The 27,578-nt window shown below is 39.7% G+C and overlaps 1 protein-coding gene across 1 annotated transcript; it reads right to left on the bottom strand.

Annotated features, from left to right (window-relative positions):
• Nucleotides 1–390: 390 nt before the first annotated feature.
• On the bottom strand, nt 391–26,578 carry rbbp8 (retinoblastoma binding protein 8). The gene is made up of 16 exons (XM_061964639.1): nt 26,434–26,578; nt 24,185–24,300; nt 24,031–24,073; nt 22,315–22,410; nt 20,346–20,437; nt 17,641–17,710; nt 17,358–17,521; nt 15,180–15,275; nt 13,786–13,856; nt 10,517–10,584; nt 10,182–10,416; nt 2,490–2,595; nt 2,335–2,420; nt 2,102–2,207; nt 1,867–1,998; nt 391–437 (listed from the first exon to the last, which is right to left on the bottom strand). Coding segments are annotated over exons 1-16 (1,530 nt in total). The 5' UTR covers nt 26,436–26,578.
• Nucleotides 26,579–27,578: the final 1,000 nt, after the last annotated feature.

Raw genomic sequence — 27,578 nt, 5'->3', positions numbered from 1 at the left:
AGATCGGTAGGTTGGGAGTTCAAACCCCGGCCGAGTCATACCAAAGACTATAAAAACGTGACCCATTACCTCCCTGCTTGGCACTCAGCATCAAGGGTTGGAATTGGGGGTTAAATCACCAAAAATTATTCCCGGGCGCAGCCACCGCTGCTGCTCACTGCTCCCCTCACCTCCCAAGGGGTGATCAAGGGTGATGGGTCAAATGCAGAGAATGATTTCGCCACACCTAGTGTGTGTGTGACAATCATTGGTACTTTAACTTTAACTTTAACTAATAGATTACAGTTCTGTTGCATTGTAAAGATATATCTATCACAGAGCTACTCTGTTGTACATTAAAAAGCACAATGTAATATGTCAAAGCAAAAACAAAAATGTAAGTAGGTTTACTCACTTTATTTTGTTCTTACGTGGGTAGTTTTCAGAAGACTCTTCTTCTTCTGGAAGGAGCAAAGACAATTTTAAATGTGTTGTCACGTACACAAACTGTGCACATTACCTGCAGAACTGAATCATAGAGGAGCTGTATAAACATTTGATATCAGTTTGAATCACATAATTGTAGTTCACTTTAGTACTACAATAATAATCCTATAAATCAAACCTTGGGCAAATTAAGGCCCGGGGGCCACATGCGGCCTGTTAAGCTTCCCAAATAATTTTTTTTAGATCTTTAAGATGGAAAGTGGGCAGCACGGTGGAAGAGGGGTTAGTGCGTCTGCCTCACAATACGAAGGTGCTGAGTAGTCTAGGGTTCAATCCCAGGCTCGGGATCTTTCTGTGTGGAGTTTGCATGTTCTCCCCGTGACTGCGTGGGTTCCCTCCGGGTACTTCCTCCCACCTCCAAAAACATGCACCTGGGGATAGGTTGATTGGCAACACTAAATTGGCCCTAGTGTGTGAATGTGAGCGTGATTGTTGTCTGTCTATCTGTGTTGGCCCTTCGATGAGGTGGCGACTTGTCCAGGGTGTACCCCGCCTTCCGCCCGATTGTAGCTGAGATAGGCTCCAGCGCCCCCCGCGACCCCGAAGGGAATAAGCGGTAGAAAATGGATGGACGGAAGATGGAAAGTGTAGCTGCCATTATGATGTGTAGTGACGTTTTCAAATGACCGTAAGTCTTCAACTATACAAAGTATTTCAATGGTTGGAATCTGCGCTTTTGCATGATGTACTAGTTTCGATGGTAATCCAATTAGTTACTATGGTAATCTAATTAGTTACTAAGGTAATCTAATGAGTTACTATGGTTTTTAAGTCACAGCAGCTCAGACGAGGCACCAAGCAGTGTGGGTGGGGAGCGTTTCCACAGAGTGTCAGCCTGAAATGTGGGTGTCAGGGACAGACGCGGAAGGAGATTTTTACAACAAAGTTCTAAAGCTTAGTGATGTATCAGATATATCAGATTGTAGGTGGGGTTTTTTTTTACCCTTCGCGTTCATATTTCGCTGTGTTTCTTGCATTTTTGTTGCGTTTCACTTGATTGTAAAATATGTCGATCGAGAGGGGGTGTGACGTTCATGTTGTCAATATTCAGTGTTTTATCCTTCGTAGATAATATTGTAAATCCCACATTCTTTATTTTCATGTACATTCTGGGTGTCTCATTCAGTAAAAAAAAAATTAAAGTTTCATTCTGTTTTTTAAGCCGATTTGTCATAACGTTTTTAGCATTCAGACATTATTGTGAGGCTTTGTATTAGTGTTTCTAAAAATAGATATACTGGCCCCGAGACACATTTTTTTCTCTAAATTTGGCCCCCCGAGGCAAAATAATTGCCCAGGCCTGCTATAAATAATGGTTCCACTTAAAACTTGACCTAATTAGATTGTCCAGGCATACTGAATATCCTCAAACAAATATACCATTGTCCTCCTCTTGCTCCATAGCCTCACATGGCTGACTGGCAACTTGTGAGCTGTTGTAAGATATGTACTCCTCATGGCCGGTGGCGTCAAACATTCCATCCAGACTGTCGTTGGCCTTTTCCCCGATTCCTTAGTATGCAAAAAAAAAAAAAGTCAGGTTTTAGCACAGCATGCTATCAATCAATCAATCAAACTTTATTTGACAGCAAACGTTGGAATGCGAGTGATTCACCGGAGACACTGTGTTCTTCTTCCTCGTCATTTGCACGTCGGCCTTGGAGCAAACTGTGACTGATCCAAGTGCAGTCACTGTCAGGCAGTTCTCCGTGTTCTTCATGCTTGAGTACAAACAAACGGCAAATGTATCATGTCATTGTAGCTACCAACAGCAACGAGCAAAATCGCACAGACTGGGTGAAATGGCCCGCAAACTAAGTCTAAGACATCAGGAACAAAAGACTGTACCTCAACGGCTCCTCGCTCACTGTCATACATTGAAAAGTTGAGCGCGGGGTCTATGCTCCACATGTTCTCCACTGTGTGCGTCTTCTCTGCTCAAAGAACAGATCCCATTAGAACAAACAGGTCACCCGGAGTCAAGAACAGCAAAGTGGTCTTACCTTGTCTGTGTGAAGAACCGTGGCCATGAAGGTGGTTTCGTCTCTGGTCCAGCAGTCTGGAATTAGGCTTCTTGAAAGCTGGACTCCCACAGTCAACACTTTGAACCTGTCAACATTGAGTCAAAAATAAACAGTTGAATTATGGAGAATTTGGGGGTAAAAATATATACTCTGAATTTTGTGGAGGGGTGGGGCATGGGCCAACAAAGATACAGATAAAAAGGGGCTTGTCCTTTCACATTTTCATTAATTTGTAGAAAAAGAACACTTGATGGCAAAGTTCCAGCACATGCAGGAAGTGGGTATTTTCAGTATACAAGTACCGGTAGCCCCTTTTATGCATAATTCTGTTCTACCCATGTTCCGTACAAACAGCACGTACACATAAAGGGTATTCACAAGCAAACAGTCGGGCGGGTCTAATCAGAGCTGTGAAACCAGTGGGACAAGGTTGATGATGCATATACTGTATGTTTTTTAAAACTGACTCCTTAACGTTACGAAATAGTTGTATATGTAAATTGGGACAACGTTGATGTCTAACGTTGGATCAACATTGTTGGTTTGGGAAATGACTAAAATTCAATGGTCAAATCAATGTCACAACCTGATTAAACGTTGACAAAAAGCATATTGTTTGAACGTTGTATTTGTGTTGTAGAATATTGGTTGGAAAAGGACTAATTTTAAATGGTCAAATCAACGTCATAACTTGACATTGAATAAAGCAGTATTTTTCAACCACTGTGCCGCGGCACACTAGTGTGCTGTGAGATACAGTCTGATGTGCCGTGGAAGATGATGTCATTTTACCTATTTGGGTTAAAAATATTATTTGCAAACCAGTAATTATAGTCTGCAAATTATGTGTTGTTGTTGAGTGTCGGTGCTGTCTAGAGCTCTGCAGAGTAACCGTGTAATACTCTTCCATATCAGTAGGTGGAAGCCGGAAAGCTAATTGCTTTGTAGATGTCTGAAACAGCGGGAGGCAGTGTGCAGGTAAAAAGATATCTAATGCTTAAACCAAAAGTTAACCAAAAGTGAGTGCCCCTACGAAAAGCCATTGAAGCTTAGGGAAGGTTATGTAAAACGAAACTAAAACTGAACTGGCTACAAAGTAAACAAAAACAGAATGCTGGACGACAGCAAAGACTTACTGTGGAGCAAAGATAGCGTCCACAAAGTACATCCGAACATGACATGACAATCAACAATGTCCACACAAAGAAGGATAAAAACAACTGAAATATTCTTGATTGCTAAAACAAAGTAGATGCGAGAAATATCGCTCAAAGGAAGACATGAAACTGCTACATGAAAATACCAAAAAAAGAGAAAAAGCCACCAAAATAGGAGCGTAAGACAAGAAGTAAAACACTACACAGGAAAACAGCAAAAAACTCTAAATAAGTCAGGGGGTGATGTGACAGGTGGTGACAGTACACCTACTTTGAGACAAGAGCTATATTGATGCATGCTTGGTTATGCTTTAAAGTCATACCCAACAATTGCGACAACGACTTTGTACTGTCAACTGAGTTTCGTTTTTGAATGATGTCTGCTGGTGGTGTGCCTCCGGATTTTTTCAACCCAAAAAATGTGCCTTGGCTCAAAAAAGGTTGCAAAACACTGGACTAAAAGGTGGTCAAAAGCATGTTGTTTCAACATTGTATTTGTGTTGTAGAATATTGGTTGGAAAATGACTAAATGTCAATGGTACAAACAGCACGTACACAGGAAGGGTGTTCACAGGCAACCGGTCGGGCGAGTCTAATTAGAGCTGTGACACAAGTGGGACAACGTTGAATATGCATGCACAGTACAGGCCAAAAGTTTAGACACACCTTATCATTTTAATGCTGTTTTAACATTTTTTTATGACTATTTACATTGTAGGCATCGAAACTATGACACCTGTGAAGTAAAAACCCTTTCAGGTGACTACATTTTGAAGCTCATTGAGAGAATGCCAGTGTGCAAAACAGTAATCAGAGCAAAGGGTGGCTATTTTGAAGAAACTAGAATATAAAACGGGCAGCACGGTGACAACAGGGGTTAATACTTTTGCCTCACAATATGAAGGTCCTGGGTTCGATCCTGGGCTCGGGATCTTTCTGTGTGGAGTTTGCATGTTCTCCCCGTGACTGCTCCGGGTACTCCGGCTTCCTCCCACCTCCAAAGACATGCCCCTGGGGATAGGTTGATTGGCAACACTAAATGGTCCCTAGTGTGTGAATGTGAGCGTGAATGTTGTCTGTCTATCTGTGTTGGCCCTGTGATGAGGTGGCGACTTGTCCAGGGTGTACCCCGCTTTCCTGTCCGAATGCAGCAGAGATAAGCTCCAGCACCCCCCCGTGACCCCGAAAGGGACAAGCGGTAGAAAATGGATGGATAGAATATAAAACATTGTTTTCAGTTATTTCACCTTTTTTTGTCAAGTACATAACTCCACATGTGTTCATTTGTAGTTTTGATGCCTTCAGTGACAATCTACAACATACTTGCCAACCCTCCCGGATTTTCCGGGAGACTCCCGAAATTCAGCGCCTCTCCCGAAAACCTCCCGGGACAAATTTTCTCCCGAAAATCTCCTGAAATTCAGGCGGAGCTGGACGCCACGTCCCCTCCAGCTCCATGCGGACCTGAGTGACGTGTTGACAGCCGGTTCACACGTCCGCTTTCCCACAATATAAACAGCTAATGATCGAGGGCGAGTTCTTGGTTTCTTATGTGGGTTTATTGTTAGGCAGTTTCATTAACGTCCTCCCAGCGCGGTAACAACACACAACAACAGCAGTCAAGTTTTCGTCTACCGTAAAGCAGTTCGTCTGCCGTAAACAGCAATGTTGTGACACTTTTAAACAGGACAATACTGCCATCTACTGTACATGCATATGTGACCCACCCATAATGTGTCACATTTTTGTGTTGATTTATTTATTTTATTTTGTGGTTTGAATTCGTTTTTGGAGCTGTCATTACACATTTATCAGTATTCACATTGGTCAGTAGGGGGCAGTAGGGCGTTTCTTCCTAATTGAATTCTATCACCTGCAGATCGGAAGTGTCTTGTCATTCTGATGAGAGTGACCAGTCTGTGAACAATTGAAACGTCCTGTGTGCTTTTTCCTCCTGTATAACAGGTTAGTTTTGGTTAATCAACTCACTGAATAATATCCATGTGATCTTTTATAAGTTTAAGTACACATTCTGATGGTGGAGCCTAACTCTAAAGTGTTTGTGAGTTGTAGTTTGTATTTGTGAATGAATCCAGTGCACAGCTGCAGTAATCAATACAAAAAGGCGACGTGAGTGCGCAATGTTTATATAGGAACTTCTGATCCTAATTCAGACTCCCAAATTAGAGCTCCCGTTTTCTTATTGATTTTATAATGTATATTTGTATAATGTGTGTGTTCTGAAATAGTGACAGAGAATAGAACAAGGATGGACAATTCAACCCTTAACTCAACAATGAGTAGATGAGTGTTATGTGTGTGTATATGTGTAAATAAATGAACACTGAAATTCAAGTATTTCTTTTATTTATATATATATATATATGTAATAAAATATATATATATATATATATATATATATATATAGCTAGAATTCACTGAAAGTCAAGTATTTCTTATATATATATCTTAACCACGCCCCCAACCGCGCCCCCCGCCCCACCCCCGACTACGCCCCCACCCCCCACCTCCCAAAATCGGAGGTCTCAAGGTTGGCAAGTATGATCTACAATGAAAATAGTCATGAAAATAAAGAAAACATATTGAATGAGAAGGTGTGTCCAAACTTTTGGCCTGTACTGTATGTTTTTTAAAACTGACTTAACGTTACGAAGTAGTTGTATTTGTAAATTGGGACGATGTTGATGTCTAACGTTGGATCCACATTGTTGGTTGGGAAGTGACCAAATTTCAATGATCAAATCAACGTCACAACCTGACATTGGATAAAAGTTGTCAAAAAGCACGTTGTTTCAACGTTGTATTTGTGTTGTAGAATATAGGTTGGAAAATGACTACATTTCAATGGTCAAATCAACATCACAAGCTGACATTGAATAAATGTCTCAGCTGAGTTTGCGGTAACAGCAGAAAAGGTAAGAAAGTAGTATTTTCATCTATTCTTTGTGTGCGCACAATAACACCGGCATACAACATACAGTGACAAAAACATTTTTTTTATGCAGCTCTGTATCCTAATGTTGTGGCCGGGTGACTCTATAGAATGTTTATGAAGTTTAGTAGGTGAAGTTTCTCTTCTGTACATAACTAGCAGTGTACATTTTCAGAAGATAAATGATGGTACTTTTGGAGGGGTGGGGCATGGTTTCATTTGCAATGTGGGAACGCCTCCACAAATATATTGCATACAGACTCAGAAAGCGGGTTATAATTGGGACTGTGGAGCCAAATGAAGTGAAGTGAAGTGAATTATATTTATAAAGCGCTTTTACATAGTGAAACCCAATATCTAAGTTACATTTAAACCAGTGTGGGTGGCACTGGGAGCAGGTGGGTAAAGTGTCTTGCCCAAGGACACAACGGCAGTGACTAGGATGGCAGAAGCGGGAATCGAACCTGGAACCCTCAAGTTGCTGGCACGGCCACTCTACCAACCGAGCTATGCCGCCCCAAAAGTACAACAAAGCATATCCAATACATAATATCTAGACCAGGGGTGTCAAAGTCAAGGCCCGTGGGCCGGATATGGCTGAATGAATGAATGATCTATGGACCCCTGGATGATATTTGATTACTATCAGAACCGGCCGGCAGATACATCCACGCACCAATACTCCATCAGTGTTGGCGCTAGGAATTTTCAAAATGGGGTCCCAGGGACTGCATTAAGTCAAAAAAATGGGGTCCCACAGTAAATTTTTGGAGTCCCACTTTTTTGTAAGCGTTTTGAAAACAAATGATAAATGTATGCATTATCCTGTTATATCTCACATCCTATATTGTGTTTTGGAAGAAGGCTGTCATAAATGTTACTTAATTCATTAAGAAAAAAATACAAAACAAAATATATAAATTTATTCAGTTATAAACATTCATTCACTTTCTTCTTTCTATGGCGTCACATTAGTGCCAAAAATCCGAGCGCATAAAAACTGTTATCGCGCGCTGATTACCCACTTCGTGCGCGCGGTACCTTTCTGCGCGCGCGTGGTGCCTTTCTGCGCGCGCGCCGTCTCGGTCTGTGCGCTGTCATGTTTCGTTTTGGCACTTTGGGGGCGGGTATGCTTAGACGGCCCCTTCTTTCTGATTGGTCAGGCGAAAAATGCTCAGAGCCAATCAGAAGTATAGCAGGGCGGGTCATCGTCAATATGTATCAAGATTTACGGAGGAAAAAGTGGATAAAAAAATGTCGCGCGCTCATGAAGGTTATTTCATACCACATAAACACAATACAGGGTAATACAAAATGTGACCCAAATAAATAATAAGACAACAAACACCATAATCACATCTTTCAGCCAGAACTGGTCCACCAGCAATAACATCCAACCATAACATTATTTTATATTTTCACTTCTTCTTGAACGTTTGTTTTCTAATTTATGGAATTTCTTTTGATTCAGCCATAAAATTAATGAAATAATCTTTGAATTTTGTTTTTAAAATGTTAAAAATAGCCTTTTAATAATGTGTCCTGAAACAGTTTAAAATAATCAGAGAACTGACTAACACTGACCCTACACAACTATGTTGCACAATTAAGTCACTTTTTTTTTTTAAAGCGAAAGAGGTAATTTCAACAGGTACAGCATCCTATGTCATATCTACATGTAATAAGATTTGTAACAAGGCAAACCGTTTGTAAATTGGTCGAAAATCGAGCAAGTTATGGTAATTTAATTAGTACATGTACCATTGACATCAATGTAATGATTGAGGCTAGATGTCCGAGGTAAGATGGCTACAACGTTGCTACGCTGGAGAATGATTGGTCATTTGAAAAATGCTCAGAGCCAATCAGAAAGGAGGGGCCGTCTAAGCATACCCGCCCCCAAAGTGCCAAAAAGAAACATGACAGCGCGAGGAGAGATGCCAGGAGTACACAGAGAGCGCACAGACCGAGAAAGGTACCGCGCGCGCGCGCAGAAAGGCACCACACACGCGCAAAAGGGTGTCGCGCGCACGAAGTGGAGAATCAGCGCGCGATAACAGTTTTTATGCGCTCGGATTTTTGGCACTAATGTGACACCATATCTTTCCTTCATGGATCTAAACTTTACCACTGCCGGTGTTCTTTTCTATATTTTTTTATTGTAATATTTTTAGAATGTGTTTGTTCTATTTTTGGCCAGAGTAAGACAAAAATCAATCTGAAGTTGTCTTTATTTTTTTAGTTTAGTTTAGTTATTTAGGATTTTTAATTGATGACCACTTGAGTTTTAAGGAGCACATTCAGTATGTTGTAAAAAAAAAAGAAACTTTTACTGGGATTTTATTATAGAAACAAGTCTTGCTTTTCTTTTACTGTGAAACAGAAATTGGTGGAAACAACCTTTTTACTATGGAGATGTGTTGTACATGAATGCTACTGCTGGTTGTCTCCACAAGCTGGATAGTGTGTACCACGGGGCCCTGAGGTTTATCACCAACTGCGCTCCCCCTACTCACCATTGTGTGTTATACTCAATGGTTAACTGGACATCTTTATGTGCTCGACGCCTCAATCATTGGTATGTTTTCATCTACAAAACCATCCTGGGTATCACTCCATCTTATCTGTCTTGTCTTTTAACAAAGAAACAAGGAAGTCACAATCTTCGTTCAATGAATGTTCTGCAATTTGTCGTCCCCAAAGTAAGAACTGAACTGGGCAAGAAAGCATTTAGGTTTTCAGCACCGAAGGCTTGGAATAACCTACAATCGAATATTAAACTTCAAACCTTTGTTACATTGAGTTTAAAGCTTCTGTGAAAGGACTGCAGTCTACCTTGTCTGTATGCACATGTGTCATGTGAGCAAGTTTTAATGTTGTAAATGTGATGTTTTATGTATTTGTTTACTGTTTTTAATGTAACCTTGCTGCTGCCCTCTTGGCCAGGTCTCCCTTGGAAAAGAGATCTTTGATCTCAATGGGATTTTACCTGGTTAAATAAAGGCTAATAAATAAATAAATAAATAAGTTTTAATGCCATGATTTCAATAGTCCGGCCTGCGTGTGCACAGATTTTCCTCAAGGCGGCCCCTGAGCTAAAATGAGTTTGACACCCCTCATCTAGACCAAGAGGAAGTATTTTAAATGTATATTCAATCATCATAGGCCCCTTTCCTATGTGCATCCCTAGGACCCCAAACCAGCATTACATGTGTTCCTTGCGTGATATGACCTGGACATTGCATTGCTGCAGTAACGACATAATCCCATCTGACTGTTTATACCGCCCCCATTCTCTTGTCCTACTTCAAAGCTATAAAAACTACTGTTATTGTACTGCCTGTATATGTACCAGGAAACTATTCAGTTGCAGTGACCAGCACCATCTCTGCACTTTTCTATGTGGCTGTATAATGTTCCAACAGAATTGTGTTGACATGTATAACTGATAATATGACAATGACGATAAAGGATTGATAGATTGAACGTTGAAGTAGTTTCCCCCCCGATGTCTAATAATCTGTTTAGTGAGGCTTGTACATTTGTGGTATGAAGGCAAACCTTGCTGTCAGGTGACTGCTTGAAGGTTTGAGTGTGAAAAGATCTGCAGGTTTGTTTCTTCTGCTCCACTTTGGGTATTCGCCCCTTTGGTTCATCATCTTCCTTTTTCTGTTTCTCTTTGCAGGTAAAGTCGTCAGTGGTCAACTTTTTACCAGGAGGGGAAAGAGATGACGACTTGTCCGTGGTGGAGTCTGGACTTTGGACGGATGTCGATGACGGGGAGATGCGACGAGGCCTTCACAAGGGGGCACATTATATTTTGAATTGTAAAAGTGGTTAAAAGGATGGTCTATGTGGTACAATGACGTCTGAATGTTTTGTCATCTTGTCCTTACTTCAGATGAACACCAGTCAACAGAGAAGATTTTGGGACATTTTGCTGTCCTGCGGCTTCCACAGTTTTCTAAGAAAAGAATATGAAAAACGTTAAATGTTAAAATATAAATGCTAACAGTTAGCATATTCACCAGATAGTGTCAAGTAACAAATATACAGTCACGATCAAAAGTTGACATACACTTGTAAAGAACACAATGTCATGGCTGTCTTGAGTTTGCAATACTTTCTACAACTCTTGTTTTTTTGTGATAGAGTGCTTGGAGCACATACTTGTTGGTCACAAAAAACATTCATGAAGTTTGGTTCTTTTATGAATTTATTATGGGTCTACTGAAAATGTGAGCAAATGTGCTGGGTCAAAAGTATACATACAGCAATGTAATATTTGCTTACATGTCCCTTGGCAAGTTTCAGTGCAATAAGGCGCTTTTGGTAGCCATCCACAAGCTTCTGCTTGAATTTTTGACCACTCCTCTTGACAAAATTGGTGCAGTTCAGCTAAATTTGTTGGTTTTCTGACATGGACTTGTTTTTTCAGCATTGTCCACACGTTTAAGTCAGGACTTTGGGAAGGCCATTTTAAAACCTTAATTCTAGCCTGATTTAGCCATTCCTTTACCACTTTTGATGTGTGTTTGGGGTCATTGTCCTGTTGCAACACCCAACTGTGCCCAAGACCCAACCTCCGGGCTGATGATTTTAGGTTGTCCTGAAGAATTTGGAGGTAATCCTTCTTTTTCATTGTCACATTTAAAGCACCAGTTCCATTGGCAGCAAAACAGGCCCAGAGCATAATACTACCACCACCATGCTTGACGGTAGGAATGGTGTTCCTGGGATTAAAGGCCTCACCTTTTCTCCTCCAAACATATTGCTGGGTATTGTGGCCGAACAACTCAATTTGTGTTTCATCTGACCACAGAACTTTCCTCCAGAAGGTCTTATCTTTGTCCATGTGATGTCAGATGAAACAAAAATTTAGCTGTTTGGCCACAATACCCAGTAATATGTTTGGAGGAGAAAAGGCGAGGCCTTTAATCCTAGGAACACCATGCCTACCGTCAAGCATGGTGGTGGTAATATTATGCTGTGGGCCTGTTTTGCTGCCAATGGAACTGGTGCCTTAAATGGGACAATGAAAAAGGAGGATTACCTCCAAATTCTTCAGGACAACCTAAAATCATCAGCCCGGAGGTTGGGTCTTGGGCACAGTTGGGTGTTCCAACAGGACAATGACCCCAAACACATGTCAAAAGTGGTAAAGGAATGGCTAAATCAGGCTAGAATGAAGGTTTTAGAATGGCCTTCCCAAAGTCCTGACTTAAATGTGTGGACAATGCTGAAAAAACAAGTCCATGTCAGAAAAGCAACAAATTTAGCTGAACTGCACCAATTTTGTCAAGAGGAGTGGTCAAAAATTCAAGCAGAAGCTTGTGGATGGCTACCAAAAGCACCTTATTGCAGTGAAACTTGCCAAGGGACATGTAACCAAATATTAACATTGCTGTATGTATACTTTTGACCCAGCAGATTTGCTCACATTTTCAGTAGACCCATAATAAATTCATAAAAGAACCAAACTTCATGAATGTTTTTTGTGACCAACAAGTATGTGCTCCAAGCACTCAATCACAAAAAAATAAGAGTTGTAGAAATTATTGAAAACTCAAGACAGCCATGACATTATGTTCTTTACAAGTGTATTTAAACTTTTGATCGCGACTGTATATGACTTTTAGGTGTTTATCTGCAAAATGAGTTTGAATTTGGAATTTTGCCTATCGTTCACAATCATTATGAAAGACATGACGACGGATGGATTTAAAAAAAAAAAAGCATTCTTACTTGTAAATAAAAGAAAAGTTCGCTCACAGCGGAGCCAATAGAAGCTCAATTTTTTGGCCCATTAAATCCAATAATTCAAAAACCGCCAACAATACTCTATTTACATTTTGTGATTTGACTATTAACCAGATATTAGTGATTTTGTTATTATAAGCTCTAACACAGACAAACTATTTATAGCAGCGCCGGAATCACTTTCGTGTGTCCCTATGTTTACATCATCGTGTGGTCCGCTGCTTCCTTGCTTCCCTGCTCCCTGTTAGTTTATCCTAGATCATAAATCATGCATCTCACCTGGACATGAGAGGTCTGAGAAGGTATTCCGACAAGTTGGTACACTTTGACAGCCATTTAGGACCCGGAACTGGCGAGGACGACATGAGAAGACGCTTGTCCCCCCTGCCCCCACACCACCCCCGTTTCTTCGCGAGGATTATCATTAAATCAAATCAAAATATAGAACTTGTTATGCACAAGCAAGTGGCAAACACAAAGTGCTGTACTAAACAAAACAAAACAAAAAAATTAAAATAGAGCAAGAGAAGAAAACACACACGCACATACACATACATACAGCACTATTGACAATAACAAAGCAAAAACTAAACATGGCATGGCACTGAGGATTTGAGGTAAAACGCCACACTGGAGAGTAACCAAAATTAACGCCATTTACAAAAAAATATATATACACAGTATAAAACATATGATAAAATATATGTAACATTTTTTATCTAAATATTAAATTAATAAGTTAATAAAAACATAATATTCAAAGGATAATGGTAGAAATATTAATGATTAAAAAAACAACAGTAAAATAAAGATGATTAATGACGTTCATCGAACTGGGAATATATGAACATCCTCGCATTCTGCATCCTAATGACAGCAGACCTTGTACAGTAAGTTATATTTTATTATGTTTGTTGGCCCTCACAAAGTCTGCAGTTAGTTATATTTAGTGATGAAGAAAAAAAAAAAAAAAGCAAAGGTGATGTGTTTTTAAAATTAATGCGCCGCGTATGCATAAAATTATCAAAATACGTAAATATTAAATGTTGTTATAAATGTGCCCGTTACTACATTACATATATATATATACTTACATCATATATAAAACCTCAATGGATGTTTTTTAAGGTTTCTGTAAGTGGAATTGCACGGCTCCCATAGGCTCCATTGTGAGCAAACTTTTGATCGCATTTATTCAATATTTAGAATGCAAAAAAAAACACAACATCCATCGTCGTGTCTCTTATAATGATTGTGAACGGTAGGCAAATTCCCCCAAAAAGTGCAGTTCCCCTTTAAATTGGATGGGATGAAAGGCGGACAAAAAAGGGCAAGACAATAATCTCTGTGAATGTTTTTCGGCATTCACGTGATGACTAAATAAAGGAGCATGAACTTATCTTACCACTTGACGTGTGTTGACAAGTTCAAGGACACAAGTTTCTGCTATCACTTCTCCCCCGTTCTCTTCCTCTGCTGACATCAGACAGACACCAGTTTCAGCATCGACACAGGTCACATTATTAAGTACATCCACGGTTTCAAATCAAAGCAAAACAAGGATCATCGTTTTCTGAGGGCAGACAATCCTTAGTGTCCTGCTCGGGGAATATCCCTTAAAACGAAACGAGTGTGTGATCAAATCTTAATTGCAATTACTTTTTGATTAATTAATAGCAGATTCAATCTTACCTAATAACTTCAGAGGAACGGCAAAGTATATACATGCTTTAGCACTTAGCACAAGGAAAAGTTTTTGTTTGGAACAGCCTGAGTGATGAGCTCAAACACTGTTCAAACATTGGGTATTTTAAGGAATTGTACAAATCTAATATTTTGGTTCGGTATAGTGAGGTCTAGGCTTGTTTTGAATGTGAGAATGAATGACTTATATGACTTACTTATGATGATATATTGAGGTAATTGTAAGCACATTGTTCTGGGCAAATCCAGTTCTGTGGATCCAGATAAATGTGATAAAATGTGGTTCAGAGGAAACTGGATATTATTTAAAGTTAACTATGTAAAAAAGGTGGGGAGGATTCAAAAAGCTCATACTTCTTCCTTGTTAGAATAATTGTATCAAAGTTATCACAAAAACTTTGTGTTTCAATGAGTTTGCGGCGAGAAGCCAAAACATGCCTTTGAACCTACCAAGAAGGCTTGTAAAACTCCACTGTGTAGGGGGGGAAGCAACATGAAGGTGTTCTGTTTCTTTCATGTATTGTAATCAACAGAAAGATATTGTCTTGACCCAGGAACTACAAAAGCGAAGATGAAGCCGGACCAGACCCCCTCCAGGCACCGCTTTTTTGAACTGTTTTACGAAACTCTTTTTTTAACTCTTTTACGACCTCTTTTTTGAACCGACCTTTTCTTTTGAACTGTTTTGTAATCAAAGGCGATGGCTGTTTACGACCCGTCCCTTTGGAAGCAGCTGTTGCCATGTGGTCATGGAAAGTCCAAATGAAAGAAGGAGGCGTACAATCTTTTGGCAGAGCGTGCTGAGGCACTGTGCAAGGGTACAGTGTCCAGGCGTCTCTCCTCAAATTGAGCCAAATTGAATTCTGTCTCTGTTTAATTCATTGCTTCTTGTCTCGTATAATAGATGTCATCGGTGTTTGAACCTGACATTCCCATTACCCTTTTGAGATGTGTTTAATTTAATTTTCTTTTTTTGTGAAATAATAATATTGCCATTGAGCACATGACTTTTCTCTGGAGATACATATGTATATTATGTACTACACGCATGATATGAAACTGACTATGACATACTCAAACAACACAAATCAGTACCTGCAATGTGGGATGTTTCCATTTCACACGTGTCAGGAACAAGTATGTCTGTTCTTTTGGCATTTTTTGGACCACCAACCAATTCGTTTATTGGATCTAAAAATGTAAAAAAAAAAAAAAAAAAAGGGGTCACAAATAAGATTTTACCTTATTTGTCCATCTCAGGTTCTTCAGAGACCATAGACATTATGATATATTGCAGTGTTTCCCATACCTTCATCTATTTATGGCGGCCAGCCAATAGTAACTTTGGACAGCTACAAACAGATTTGGCTCTCGCGAGTTAACACATCATCGTGGATCTTTAGAGTTGCATGGATTTCCGACTAAAAATTATGTATGCTCAAATCCATAAAACGTTGTACGCACAGTTTGAGATGCACTAAAGCAGGGGTCGGCAACCCAAAACGTTGAAAGAGCCATATTGCACCAAAAATACAAAAAACAAATCTGTCTGGAGCTGCAAAAAATGAAAAGCCGTATATAAGTCTTATACTGAATGCAACACATGACGTAAGTGTCTATATTAGCTATAATAGCCTACTATCAAAATGACTATGGCTAAAGCAATCTTCGTTGACTGAAATGTTGAAATTCAACATTTATTCTACACATTTTTACAACATTCGAAACCATTAGTAAATCACAGGCTACTCAAAAGGTGAGATAACTGGAAAGTACTGGCTTTTAATGCTCAAAGGTATAGATGTGTGTGTCCAAGTTAAAGAAAACGACAGGCTGTCTTCTTTTACTAGAGTTATTATTTTATCATCAGTTGTGTTAGAATAATTAAGTATAAGTTATCACACAACTCTTATGCTTAAAGGCTGTTGCTATGGTTATTATCTATTGTGCTCAAGTTGTACTTTTCTTTCTGTGCAAAGGCACATAACTTGTTATCTTCCACTGCAAGTTGCCTCGCAGCAGCAGTTTCTGTTTTCCAGCCTGCTAAATAGCCAAGGACCGACTTCAAGTACCTCAACGAAGATAAAACGACAACACGCAGACAAAGCAGAGCCAGGGCGAAATCTCGAGCTCAGCCCATTTGCATTCTGAATAATCACGTATTGTGTCTACTGGGGCTGCTTGCGTAATATGTGTCCCCTCCCTTTAGAAGCAGCCTCAGTGATGTTAACTAGGGAACTCCTGAATAAATAGAGGAGCGCGTGGGACTGTGCCTCAGAGCGTGGGGGGAGACTTTAACTGAGTGTGCAGCCCAATACGTTTCTCCTCATGAGCAAAATTTAACTCTGTCTCTGCCTGATTCCTTGCTTCTTGTCTTGTTTAATAGATAGTTTGGTATTTGAACCTGACAGTTATTAGGCCAAAATGCGTCCGTTCTCCCTTTTCTGTCCACAAACTGTTTCTGCTTGTAAATACTCTGTGATTGTGCGCTGCCGAACATGCTCCTCTGCTCGTAAAACCAGCAATGTCATGACGTGACGATGCGCCGCCATGCTCATTGGGACCCGGTACTTTTCAAACAGAGTATAGTACCGTTTTTTATTCATTATTACCGCAATACTAATAGTATATAGCAGTGGTTCTCAACCTTTTTTCAGTGATGATGAAAAATGTTCACCCCTTGTGAACATTTTTTTTTAATTCAAGTACCCCCTAATCAGAGCAAAGCATTTTTGGTTGAAAAAAAGAGATAAAAAGGTAAAATACAGCACTATGTCATCAGTTTCTGATTTATTAAATTGTATAACAGTGCAAAAATATTGCTCATTTGTTGTGGTCTTTCTTGAACTATTTGGAAAAAAAGATGTGAAAATAACTAAAAACTTGTTGAAAAATAAACAAGTGATTCAATTATAAATAAAGATTTCTACACATCAATTAAAGTGCCCTCTTTGGGGATTGTAATAGAGAGCCATCTGGATTCATGAACTTAATTCTAAACATTTCTTCACAAAAAAAGAAATCTTTAACATCAATATTTATGGAACATGTCCACAAAAAATCTAGCTGTCAACACTGAATATTGCATTGTTGCATTTCTTTTCACAGTTCTTTTTGACAGAGATTTAAAAAAAATCTCACGTACCCCTTGGCATACCTTCAAGTACCCCCATTTGAGAACCACTGGTATATAGTACCGGTATACCGGACAACCCTACACCCCACAAATAGATTGCAGTCATCTGGGGAAAAACTGTATTGAACTATACTGACCTTTGAAAAGTGACTTTAACTTGAATGAAGGCTCTTCTGCGTAGCGAACATGTCTTCTCTTCTCAGCGGTTTTACGTTTCTTCAGTTTGTTGGCCAAAGGAAGCGAGCTGGCCAGAACCGGTGAGTCTGGGATGATGCCATCTTCCTGTTCCTGGGGATCGGAGCTGATAATGGCATAAATATCACACATCTACCGTGTTTGATTAGAGAAGTGACAAGCCCAAAGGAGAACATGGCTTGGTCAACTAGGTTTGCCTACAAAATCATTCTCGTTGTCACTCACCAATTCTTAAACTTTTGCAGCTCAGTGTATAGTTTGCGATTTTCATCTTCAAGACATTTATTTTCATGCTCTGTACAGATACACAGAAATGTCATTAGTGTGAAAACAGCGTTAAAAATTTTTTTTATTAGTGACATATCCAGTATCCTACAAGTAATTTTACAATAATAGCAAGTACCGTATTTTTCGGACTATAAGGCGCACTTAAAATCCTTTCATTTTCTCAAAACTCGACAGTGCGCCTTATAATCTGGTGCGCCTAATTGGTACATGGTGAAATGATAAGTGTGACAAGTAGATGGCAGTAACACATAAGAGATACGTGTAGACTGCAATATGAGATACGTGTAGACTGCAATATGATTCAAGTAAACACCAAAACATTATGTTCCATTGAAAATGTAGAAAATTACACACGTCGCTCAAAAATCTATCAACATGTTTTAGTACGACTTTGGTAAGCTATGAAGCCACACCGCTTGATGGGTTGTACTGTGCGTCAACATACCAGTATTATTATTGTGTGTGTATAAGGTAAGACATTATCTGGCGTTTTGTTTTATGCAAAAGAGACTTTTCTTACCTTCTGGTACCTGCTGATGTGTATTTGGGATCTGCATAAGTCCTGAAAATTTGCGCGAGTCCGCCTTTGTAGTCCGTGCCGACTCTGTAGTCGAAAAGCTTCTACTTTTTCTCTATCTTCTTGTTATGGGACATTCATCCTCCACTGTTGCCATTTCTAATATAAAGTAGTGTAAAGTTCTTACTTATATCTGTCAGTAAACTCGCCATGAAAGCGCAAAAACATACCGGTGTAGTGAGTTTACATTATTCACCCAAGGAACTTTAGTTATTAGAGAGTTCTGGTCGGACGGTTTTTCACAGGACACATTTCCAGCCTTCTTGTTGTTTCCGGATGAGGAGATGCTGCTCCGTTATTGATTGAAGTAAAGTCTGAATGTCATTAAAACAGTTAGCTCCATCTTTTGACACTTCTTCCACGCTACACCGCTACAACAAAGATGACGGGGAGAAGACACTGTCGAAGGTGAGCCACATAAATAAGACCGCCCACTAAAAGGCGCATCCTGAAGCGACTGTCAGAAAGCGACTTGAAGATGATGTGTAAAACATCATCTATGCAACATTTTGACCAAAGAACCACCATTACATGTTATGTAGACCACAAGGGAAAAAAATGTTATAATATAACTCCTTTAAAGGGGAACATTATCACCAGACCTATGTAAGCGTCAATATATACCTTGATGTTGCAGAAAAAAGACCATATATTTTTTTAAACCGATTTCCGAACTCTAAATGGGTGAATTTTGGCGAATTAAACGCCTTTCTATTATTCGCTCTCGGAGCGATGACGTCACGTTGTGACGTCACATCGGGAAGCAATCCGCCATTTTCTCCGCACACTTTACCGACGAAAGCTATGCTACGACAGAGATGGCAAGAATGTGTGGATATCCTGCGACACTCAAAGCAGATGCATTTCCAACGATAAAGTCAAAGAAATCTGCCGCCAGACCCCCATTGAATCTTCCGGAGTGTGTGAGTTATTCAGGGACAAAGGACCTCGGTAGCACGGCAAGCAATGGCGGCAGTTTGTTCCCGCAGACGAGCGAGCTAAACCCCCTGGATGTCTTGGCTCACACCGCTTCTACGGTCCCTTATTCCACCGAAGATGATCAAGAGAAGAATATCGACCCTAGCTTCCCTGGCCTGCTGACATCAACTCCAAAACTGGACAGATCAGCTTTCAGGAAAAGAGAGCGGATGAGGGTATGTCTACAGAATATATTAATTGATGAAAACTTTATTCATTACTCGCGGTTTTACGTAAATTATTATACATAAACTGTGTTTACCAATAATTTAGCTTAAAAACATTTATTTTTTTCAATCAAAAACAGCACATTTAAAATGCTGAAATCGTGGAAAAATATATATTCTTAGCGCGCCTGAAATGGGCTGTCTGCACTCTCAAAGTGCATGTTGTTGCCAAATGTATTTCATATGCTGTAAACCTAGTTCATAGTTGTTAGTTTCCTTTAATGCCAAACAAACACATACCAATCGTTGGTTAGAAGGCGATCGCCGAATTCGTCCTCGCTTTCTCCCGTGTCGCTGGCTGTCGTGTCGTTTTCGTCGATTTCGCTTGCATACGGTTCAAACCGATATGACTCAATAGCTTCAGTTTCTTCTTCAATTTTGTTTTCGCTACCTGCCTCCACACTACAACCATCCGTTTCAATACATGCGTAATCTGTTGAATCGCTTAAGCCGCTGAAATCCGAGTCTGAATCCGAGCTAATGTCGCTATACCTTGCTGTTCTATCCGCCATGTTTGTTTGTATTGGCATTACTGTGTGACGTCACAGGAAAATGGACGGGTGTATATAACGATGGTTAAAATCAGGCACTTTGAAGCTTTTTTTAGGGATATTGCGTGATGGGTAAAGTTTTGAAAAAAACTTCGAAAAATAAAATAAGCCACTGGGAACTGATTTTTAATGGTTTTAACCCTTCTGAAGTTGTGATAATGTTCCCCTTTAATGCGCCCTATAATCCGGTGCGCCTTTTGAATGAAAATAAACCTGACCAGATCCGCTCATCGGCAGTACGCTTTATAATCCGGTGCATCTTATGATCCGGAAAATAGGCAACATTTTATGACTAATCCACACACTCACTCATCTTGGTGATAAGCCGCTCATTTTGCTCTTGACTACTCTTTAGGTTTCCCTCCAAGATTAAACAGCGATCACATTCTCCCGTTCGGAGTCTGAACACAGTAGAAAGAAAAAAGGCAAAAAATTATTATTGAGGTCAAGTGTCGATATCAGCATCTTTTAATATTCGTTACTGAGATAACTGTGGTGCAGTGCACTTATATACAGTATGTAACAACAGTGAATGCCACATTAAATCAAAAACGAAAAGTTTGTGTGTATTAAAACACATGCAAACTTGATAGAACATGCAAAGCTGATCAATTAATTTATTGAGTTAGAAATAAAAACATTAGACGTATCGTCTGTCTAGCACTTCCATTTTTGAGTTGATGACAGACTAAAGGGCTGATTTGGAGCTAGCAGAAAATGTGGTACACATCATATGTGTGTGCTTCATGTTTTACAAGCACACACATTGCAAAACGCAACAGGTTGGAGCATGAAAAAAAGTGGCTTATGCTTTTTTTTTTAAACTTGATTAATGGTCCTAACTTACTTAATGTTATGTGGAGGGCCCCAATGACTAGGTTTGCTTTAGGGCCCCAAATGACTAAATACGCACCTGGTTATCAATTGTGCATGCAGTCTTAGTAGATCACCCGCAACATGCTCACAAAGAGTACATGCAATTTTATAGTTTGTGCATGCTATTAAGCATTTGTTTTTTGCGATCTTATTAGTCTTTAGTTTGACTTTGTGGATTATTTTAAAGGTCACCAACCTGTGACTCAGCACTTTAAAAGAAAGCAAATTACCGGGTATAGCTTTTTGTGTTTCATTTATACAACTGGTAACATTTAAATTAGAGATGTCCGATAATATCGGCCTGCCAACATTATCGGCCGATAAATGCGTTAAAATGTAATATCGGAAATTATCGGTATCGTTTTTTTTATTATCGGTATCGTTGTTTTTTTTGTGTTTTTTTTAATTAAATCAACATAAAAAACACAAGATACATTTACAATTAGTGCACCATGTGACGATCTGTCACTTCATTTCGGTTTGTTTCCATGTTTTTGTATTTACTTCCTGTCAGTGCTCTTATTTTGTTATATTTCCTGTTTGTTCCGCTGAGCACTGTTTTCTCCTCACCTGCCGTTGATTGGCAGCCGGTCCACACCTGCTGCCAATCAGCATATGTCTATTTATGTTTTCTCTCGAGCACTCCTCAGTGCTCGATGATAGACTCTATGTTTGGAACTGTTGTATGCAAGAGTGCTACATTTCTCTGTTGTTTTATTATTAAAATCATCTTACCTGCTCATCCTCCTCCTGGTTCTTGCATCTTGGGGTCACACAAACGGCAGCCATGCGAGTTCCTCACACACCAACCCAAAAAGCCTTCCTCCCCCATTTACACTCATTCACACAAAAGGGTTGTTTCTTTCTGTTATTAATATTCTGGTTCCTACATTATATATCAATATATATCAATACAGTCTGCAAGGGATACAGTCCGTAAGCACACATGATTGTGCGTGCTGCTGGTCCACTAATAGTACTAACCTTTAACAGTTAACTTTACTAATTTTCATTAATTATTAGTTTCAATGTAACTGTTTTTATATTGTTTTACTTTTTTTTTTTTATTCAAGAAAATGTTTTTAATTTATTTATCTTATCTTATTTTTTTTTTTAAAGTACCTTATCTTCACCATACCTGGTTGTCCAAATTAGGCATAATAATGTGTTAATTCCACGACTGTATATATCGGTTGATATCGGTATCGGTAATTAAAGAGTTGGACAAAATCGGAATATCGGCAAAAAGCCATTATCGGACATCTCTAATTTAAATGGTACTTTATTTATGAAGCATGACCTCCACTCAAACAGTGTGAACACAATGCTATTTTGTGGGCATAATGTTTCAACTGAACAGTTATATAAATGCAAATATTATTTGGTCTAAATACGTAGTTACCTGTCCTCTAAAAGAATGATGGCATCCTGCAGAGTTTTGGTTTGCTCCTTCAGCTCCTGGTTACGAGTGTAAAACACCTCAAGTCTCTGTGCGTCTCTGTGACAAACAAATAGTCTGTTAGGGTGATATAAATTGGACGAGAGACTAATAAATCACACTTAGACATAGCTGGGGTGCAACGTTTATAGATTTTGACTCTACAATTATGGCCTGAGTAAAAATAACGGTTTCACAATAATCACAATTAGAGATGTCCGATAATATCGGACTGACGATAGTATCGGCCGATAAATGCTTTAAAATGTAATATCGGAAATTATCGGTATCAGTTTCAAAAAGTAAAATGTATGACTTTTTAAAACCCCGCTGGACGGAGTGGTACACGGACGTAGGGAGAAGTACAGAGCAGTTGCGTCTCCCAGTCATACTTGCCAACCCTCCCCATTTTCCCGGGAGACTCACGAATTTCAGTGCACCTCCTGAAAATCTACCGGGGCAACCATTCTCCCGAATTTCCACCCAGACAACAATATTGGGGGCGTGCCTTGAAGGCACTGCCTTTGCGTGCCGGCCCAGCCACACAATATCTACGGCTTTTCACACACACAAGTGAATGCCAGCATACTTGGTCAACAGCCATACAGGTCACACTGAGGGTGGCCGTATAAACAACTTTAACACTGTTACAAATATGCGCCACACTGTGAACCCACACCAAACAAGAATGACAAACACATTTCGGGAGAACATCCGCACCGTAACACAACATAATAAACACAGCAGAACAAATACCCAGAACCCCTTGCAGCACTAACTCTTCCGGGACGCTATAATATACACCCCCCGCTACCGCCTACCTCAACCCCGGCCCCTCCCCAACCCCGCCCACCTCAACCTCCTCATGCTCTCTCAGGGAGAGCATGTCCCAAATTCCAAGCTGCTGTTTTGAGGCATGTTAAAAAAAAAATTCACTTTTTGACAATATGGCAGTGCCATGTTGGCATTTTTTTCCATAACTTGAGTTGATTTATTTTAGAAAACCTTGTTACATTGTTTAATGCATCCAGCAGGGCATCACAACAAAATTAGGCATAATAATGTGTTATTTCCACGACTGTATATATCTGCATCGGTTGATATCGGAATCTGTAATTAAGAGTTGGACATTATCGGAATATCAGATATCGGCAAAAAAGCCATTATCGGACATCTCTAATCACAATTACTATGCTTTGATTATTTTCACGACAAAAAATGTATAGAATCAAATGTTCGTCATAGATTTATTAACTGTTTATTGAGGTCAGTAATAACTAATGAAATAAGATAATGATAACTGTACCAAATAATAAATATTACAAAAAGTATTAATAAATTAATTACTATACTATCCTTATAAGATTAAGATTAACTTTATTGATTCCCCCAGTGGGAAATGTTACTAATGTGGGTATTAAATTGTCATTAACTGTCATCCATGCCTATTTATTCATTTTACAATGACCTCAGGAATATCGTAGTACTTTGTGGTTCCTTGTCCTGAATTCACGTGATTTCTACAACCCCCCATTTCGCACAGAAATAACAATAGAGGCGTGCTTGGATAAAAGTGTTTGCATACACGCTTCGCTTAGTTTTGACATATAAGATGGCAGACGCCGTCATCGGAAACCTATCTATAGTTAATCGTTGCTAGATAGGAGCTCGACTACTCACAAGCACCGATCTTTTTTCAACTTGCTTACTTTCTCCTCCAGTTCTGCAAAAACAAACAAGTGCAAAATGATTAAGTGTCGAGCAGAACAAGCGTGATATGTATTGATCCTCATCCAGGTGTTTGTTAAATACAAACATGGCACAGTTGTCTTACCCTGCAGTGTTTTTTCATGGCACTCCCCAAGTTGTTTCCATAAAGTGTGAAAGAGGTCGGTGGGTTTGGGTGTGCTGGTGGGGCTGCTCATCCTGTCATTCAATGCCGGAGACGTCCTGCGTGCCAAAATGTTCCATCATTGGTGCAGGTACAGCCGGGGTCAAAGGTTTACGTACACTTGTAAAGAACATAATGTCATGGCTGTCTTGAGTTTCCAATCATTTCTACAACTCTTATTTTTTTGTGATAGAGTGATTGGAGCACATACTTGTTGGTCACAAAAAACATTCATGAAGTTTGGTTCTTTTATGAATTTATTATGGGTCTACTGAAAATGTGAGAAAATGTGCTGGGTCAAAAGTATACATACAGCAATGTTAATATTTGCTTACATGTCCCTTGGCAAGTTTCACTGCAATAAGGCGCTTTTGGTAGCCATCCACAAGCTTCTGCTTGAATTTTTGACCACACAAAATTGGCGCAGTTCAGCTACATTTGTTGGTTTTCTGACATGGACTTGTTTCTTCAGCATTGTCCACACGTTTAAGTCAAGACTTTGGGAAGGCCATTCTAAAACCTTCATTATAGCCTGATTTAGCCATTCCTTTACCACTTTTGACGTGTGTTTGGGGTAGAGATGTCCAATAACGTCTTTTTTACCGATATCCGACATTCCGATATTGTCCAACTCTTAATTATTGATACCGATATCAACCGATACCGATATATACAGTTGTGGAATTAACACACTATTATGCCTAATTTTGTTGTGATGCCCCGCTAGATGCATTTAACAATGTAACAAGGTTTTCCAAAATAAATCAACTCAAGTTATGGAAAAAAATGCCAACATGGCACTGCCATATTTATTATTGAAGTCACAAAGTGCATTATTTTTTTTACATGCCTCAAAATAGCAGCTTGGAATTTGGGACATGCTCTCCCTGAGTGAGCATGAGGAGGTTGAGGTGGGGTTGAGGTGGGGGTGTAGCGGGGGGTGTATATTGTAGTGTCCCGGAAGAGTTAGTGCTGCAAGGGGTTCTGGGTATTTGTTCTGTTGTGTTTATGTTGTATTACGGTGCGGATGTTCTCCCGGAATGTGTTTGTCATTCTTGTTTGGTGTGGGTTCACAGCGTGGCGCATATTTGTAACAGTGTTAAAGTTGTTTATACGGCCACCCTCAGTGTAACCTGTATGGCTGTTGACCAAGTATGTCTGCATTCACTTGTGTGTGTGTCAAAAGCGGTACATATTATGTGACTGGGCCGGCACGCAAAGGCAGTGCCTTCAAGGTTAATTAGCGCTCTGTACTTATCCCTACGTCCGTGTACACAGCGGCGTTTTAAAAAATCTTGAATTTTACTTTTTGAACCCGATACCGATCATTTTGAAACAGATACCGATAATTTCTGATATTACATTTTAAAGCATTTATCGACCCCAAACACACGTCAAAAGTGGTAAAGGAATGGCTAAATCAGGCTAGAATTAAGGTTTTTGACTGGCCTCCCTAAAGTCCTGACTTAAACGTGTGGACAATGCTGAAGAAACAAGTCCATGTCCGAAAACCAACACATGTAGCTGAACTGCACCAATTTTGTGAAGAGGAGTGGTCAAAAATTCAAGCAGAAGCTTGTGGATGGCTACCAAAAGCGCCTTATTGCAGTGAAACTTGCCAAGGGACATGTACGCAAATATTAACATTGCTGTATGTATACTTTTGACCCAGCACATTTGCTCACATTTTCAGTAGACCCATAATAAATTCATAAATGAACCAAACTTCATGAATGTTTTTTGTGACCAACAAGTATGTGCTCCAATCACTCTATCACAAAAAAATAAGAGTTGTAGAAATGATTGGAAACTCAAGACAGCCATGACATTATGTTCTTTACAAGTGTATGTACACTTTTGACCACGACTGTGTGTCAACAAAGGGACATGTTCGAAGTGGGCTTCTGCGCATGTCCGATTTTTCGAGGTCAAAGTTCGAGAAGGATAAACAAAGCCAAGCGACTGCATACTTTTCTTTTTTTTTTTAAGTAAACTTCGTCAGTTCGTGGTTTGTTTTTACTCTTTAGCGTGAATAGTAGTAAATGTATTTATGAATTATTGTTTATTCCTGCGTCGTGTATATTTGTCCGAAGACAACACTAAAATGAAACGTCCTTCCATAGCGTTCCTGTTTTAGAAAAGCACCGAGCTGCGACATTCAAATTGAATTATAAGCAAAATAAAATACTCACATAGACGACACAAAATGTTTTTTAAAATGTTCCGGCGTACAAAAACATGTTTGGAAGCAATGCTTCCTGGCGAGAAATAGACAGGAAAGAAGCGTAGAGGGAATTGCAAATTGCCGCGCCGCAATGCCTGCCGGGTAAATATTCTTCTTCGTATTTTAAACGTAGCTTATCTCGGGTTCATTAGCAGCATACTGCCATCTAGTGGAGGGAGTCGACCACCAGCTTTTTTACATGGTATAAGTATACTTTAGGCCAGCGTTTCTCAAAGTGTGGGGCGCGCCCCACTGGTGGGGAATAGAGACATGACAGGTGGGGCGCGAGGAACGGGAGGGAATTTCACTTTAATTTTTTATTTTATTTTATTTTTTTTAGATTATTTTTTTTTACTATGCTTTCATTTTCTATACACACTGTAAATCACTTTGTGATTCTGTCTGTGAAATCCGCTTTATAAATACATGTAAATTACTTATTTTTCCTGTAGGCTTTACATTTCTAGGTAGGAGCAAAAGTTTGACAGACATAGCAACAGTAACTAATGGGGGCGGGGCTAAGCGGAACAAACTTGACGAGACAAGCGCAGCAAAATGAAAAGCTGTCCCACTGTCAAACGACACAGTTGCGAGACGTATATGCGACATTGCAAGTGATCTTGAGGAACAACTCGGAGACAAATGAAAATAAAGTCGTTTTGCTTTACAAGTGGACGAAGCTACTGACAGCAATAAAGACTTCCTGTTCATCGCATACGTCCGCTTTGTGAATGGCGAGTCACTGTGCGAGGATTTGCTGTTTTGCAAATACATCAAAAATAGAGCCTCTGCTGATGAGCTGTTCAAGATAATGGACAGTTTCCTCAAAGAACACGACCTTAAATGGGAAAACTGTGTGGGCTTTTGCTCTGATGGCGCAATGACCATGGCAGGGTCAAGAAACAAGCTGCAGGCTCTAATAAAGAGGGTTGCGCCAAATGCGCATTGGACACACTGTGTCATTCACCGGGAAGCCCTCGCGTCAAGGCAGCTCAGCCCCGAACTCAATGAGGTTTTAACAGATGTGAGCGCGGTAAATTTGATCAAAACACGACCACTGAAAGCTCGACTATTCTCTGCACCGTGTGAGGAAATGGGAGCTGATCATACAGC

This window comes from Nerophis lumbriciformis, linkage group LG07 (genome assembly GCF_033978685.3).
Source record: "Nerophis lumbriciformis linkage group LG07, RoL_Nlum_v2.1, whole genome shotgun sequence".
NCBI lineage: Eukaryota > Metazoa > Chordata > Actinopteri > Syngnathiformes > Syngnathidae > Nerophis > Nerophis lumbriciformis.
The sequence above is the reverse complement of the archived record's forward strand: the minus strand, read 5'-3'. Positions and strand labels throughout refer to the sequence as shown.

Bases quoted from the DNA above. Each gene is read 5' to 3' on its own strand.
- rbbp8 (XM_061964639.1), bottom strand. The intron at 15,276-17,357 runs GTCAGTATAGTT...TTACATTTTTAG, and splicing joins GTTAAAGTCACTTTTCAAAG to ATCCAATAAACGAATTGGTT. The intron at 2,596-10,181 runs GTTTGCCTTCAT...CAATGTTGACAG, and splicing joins AGCAGTCACCTGACAGCAAG to GTTCAAAGTGTTGACTGTGG.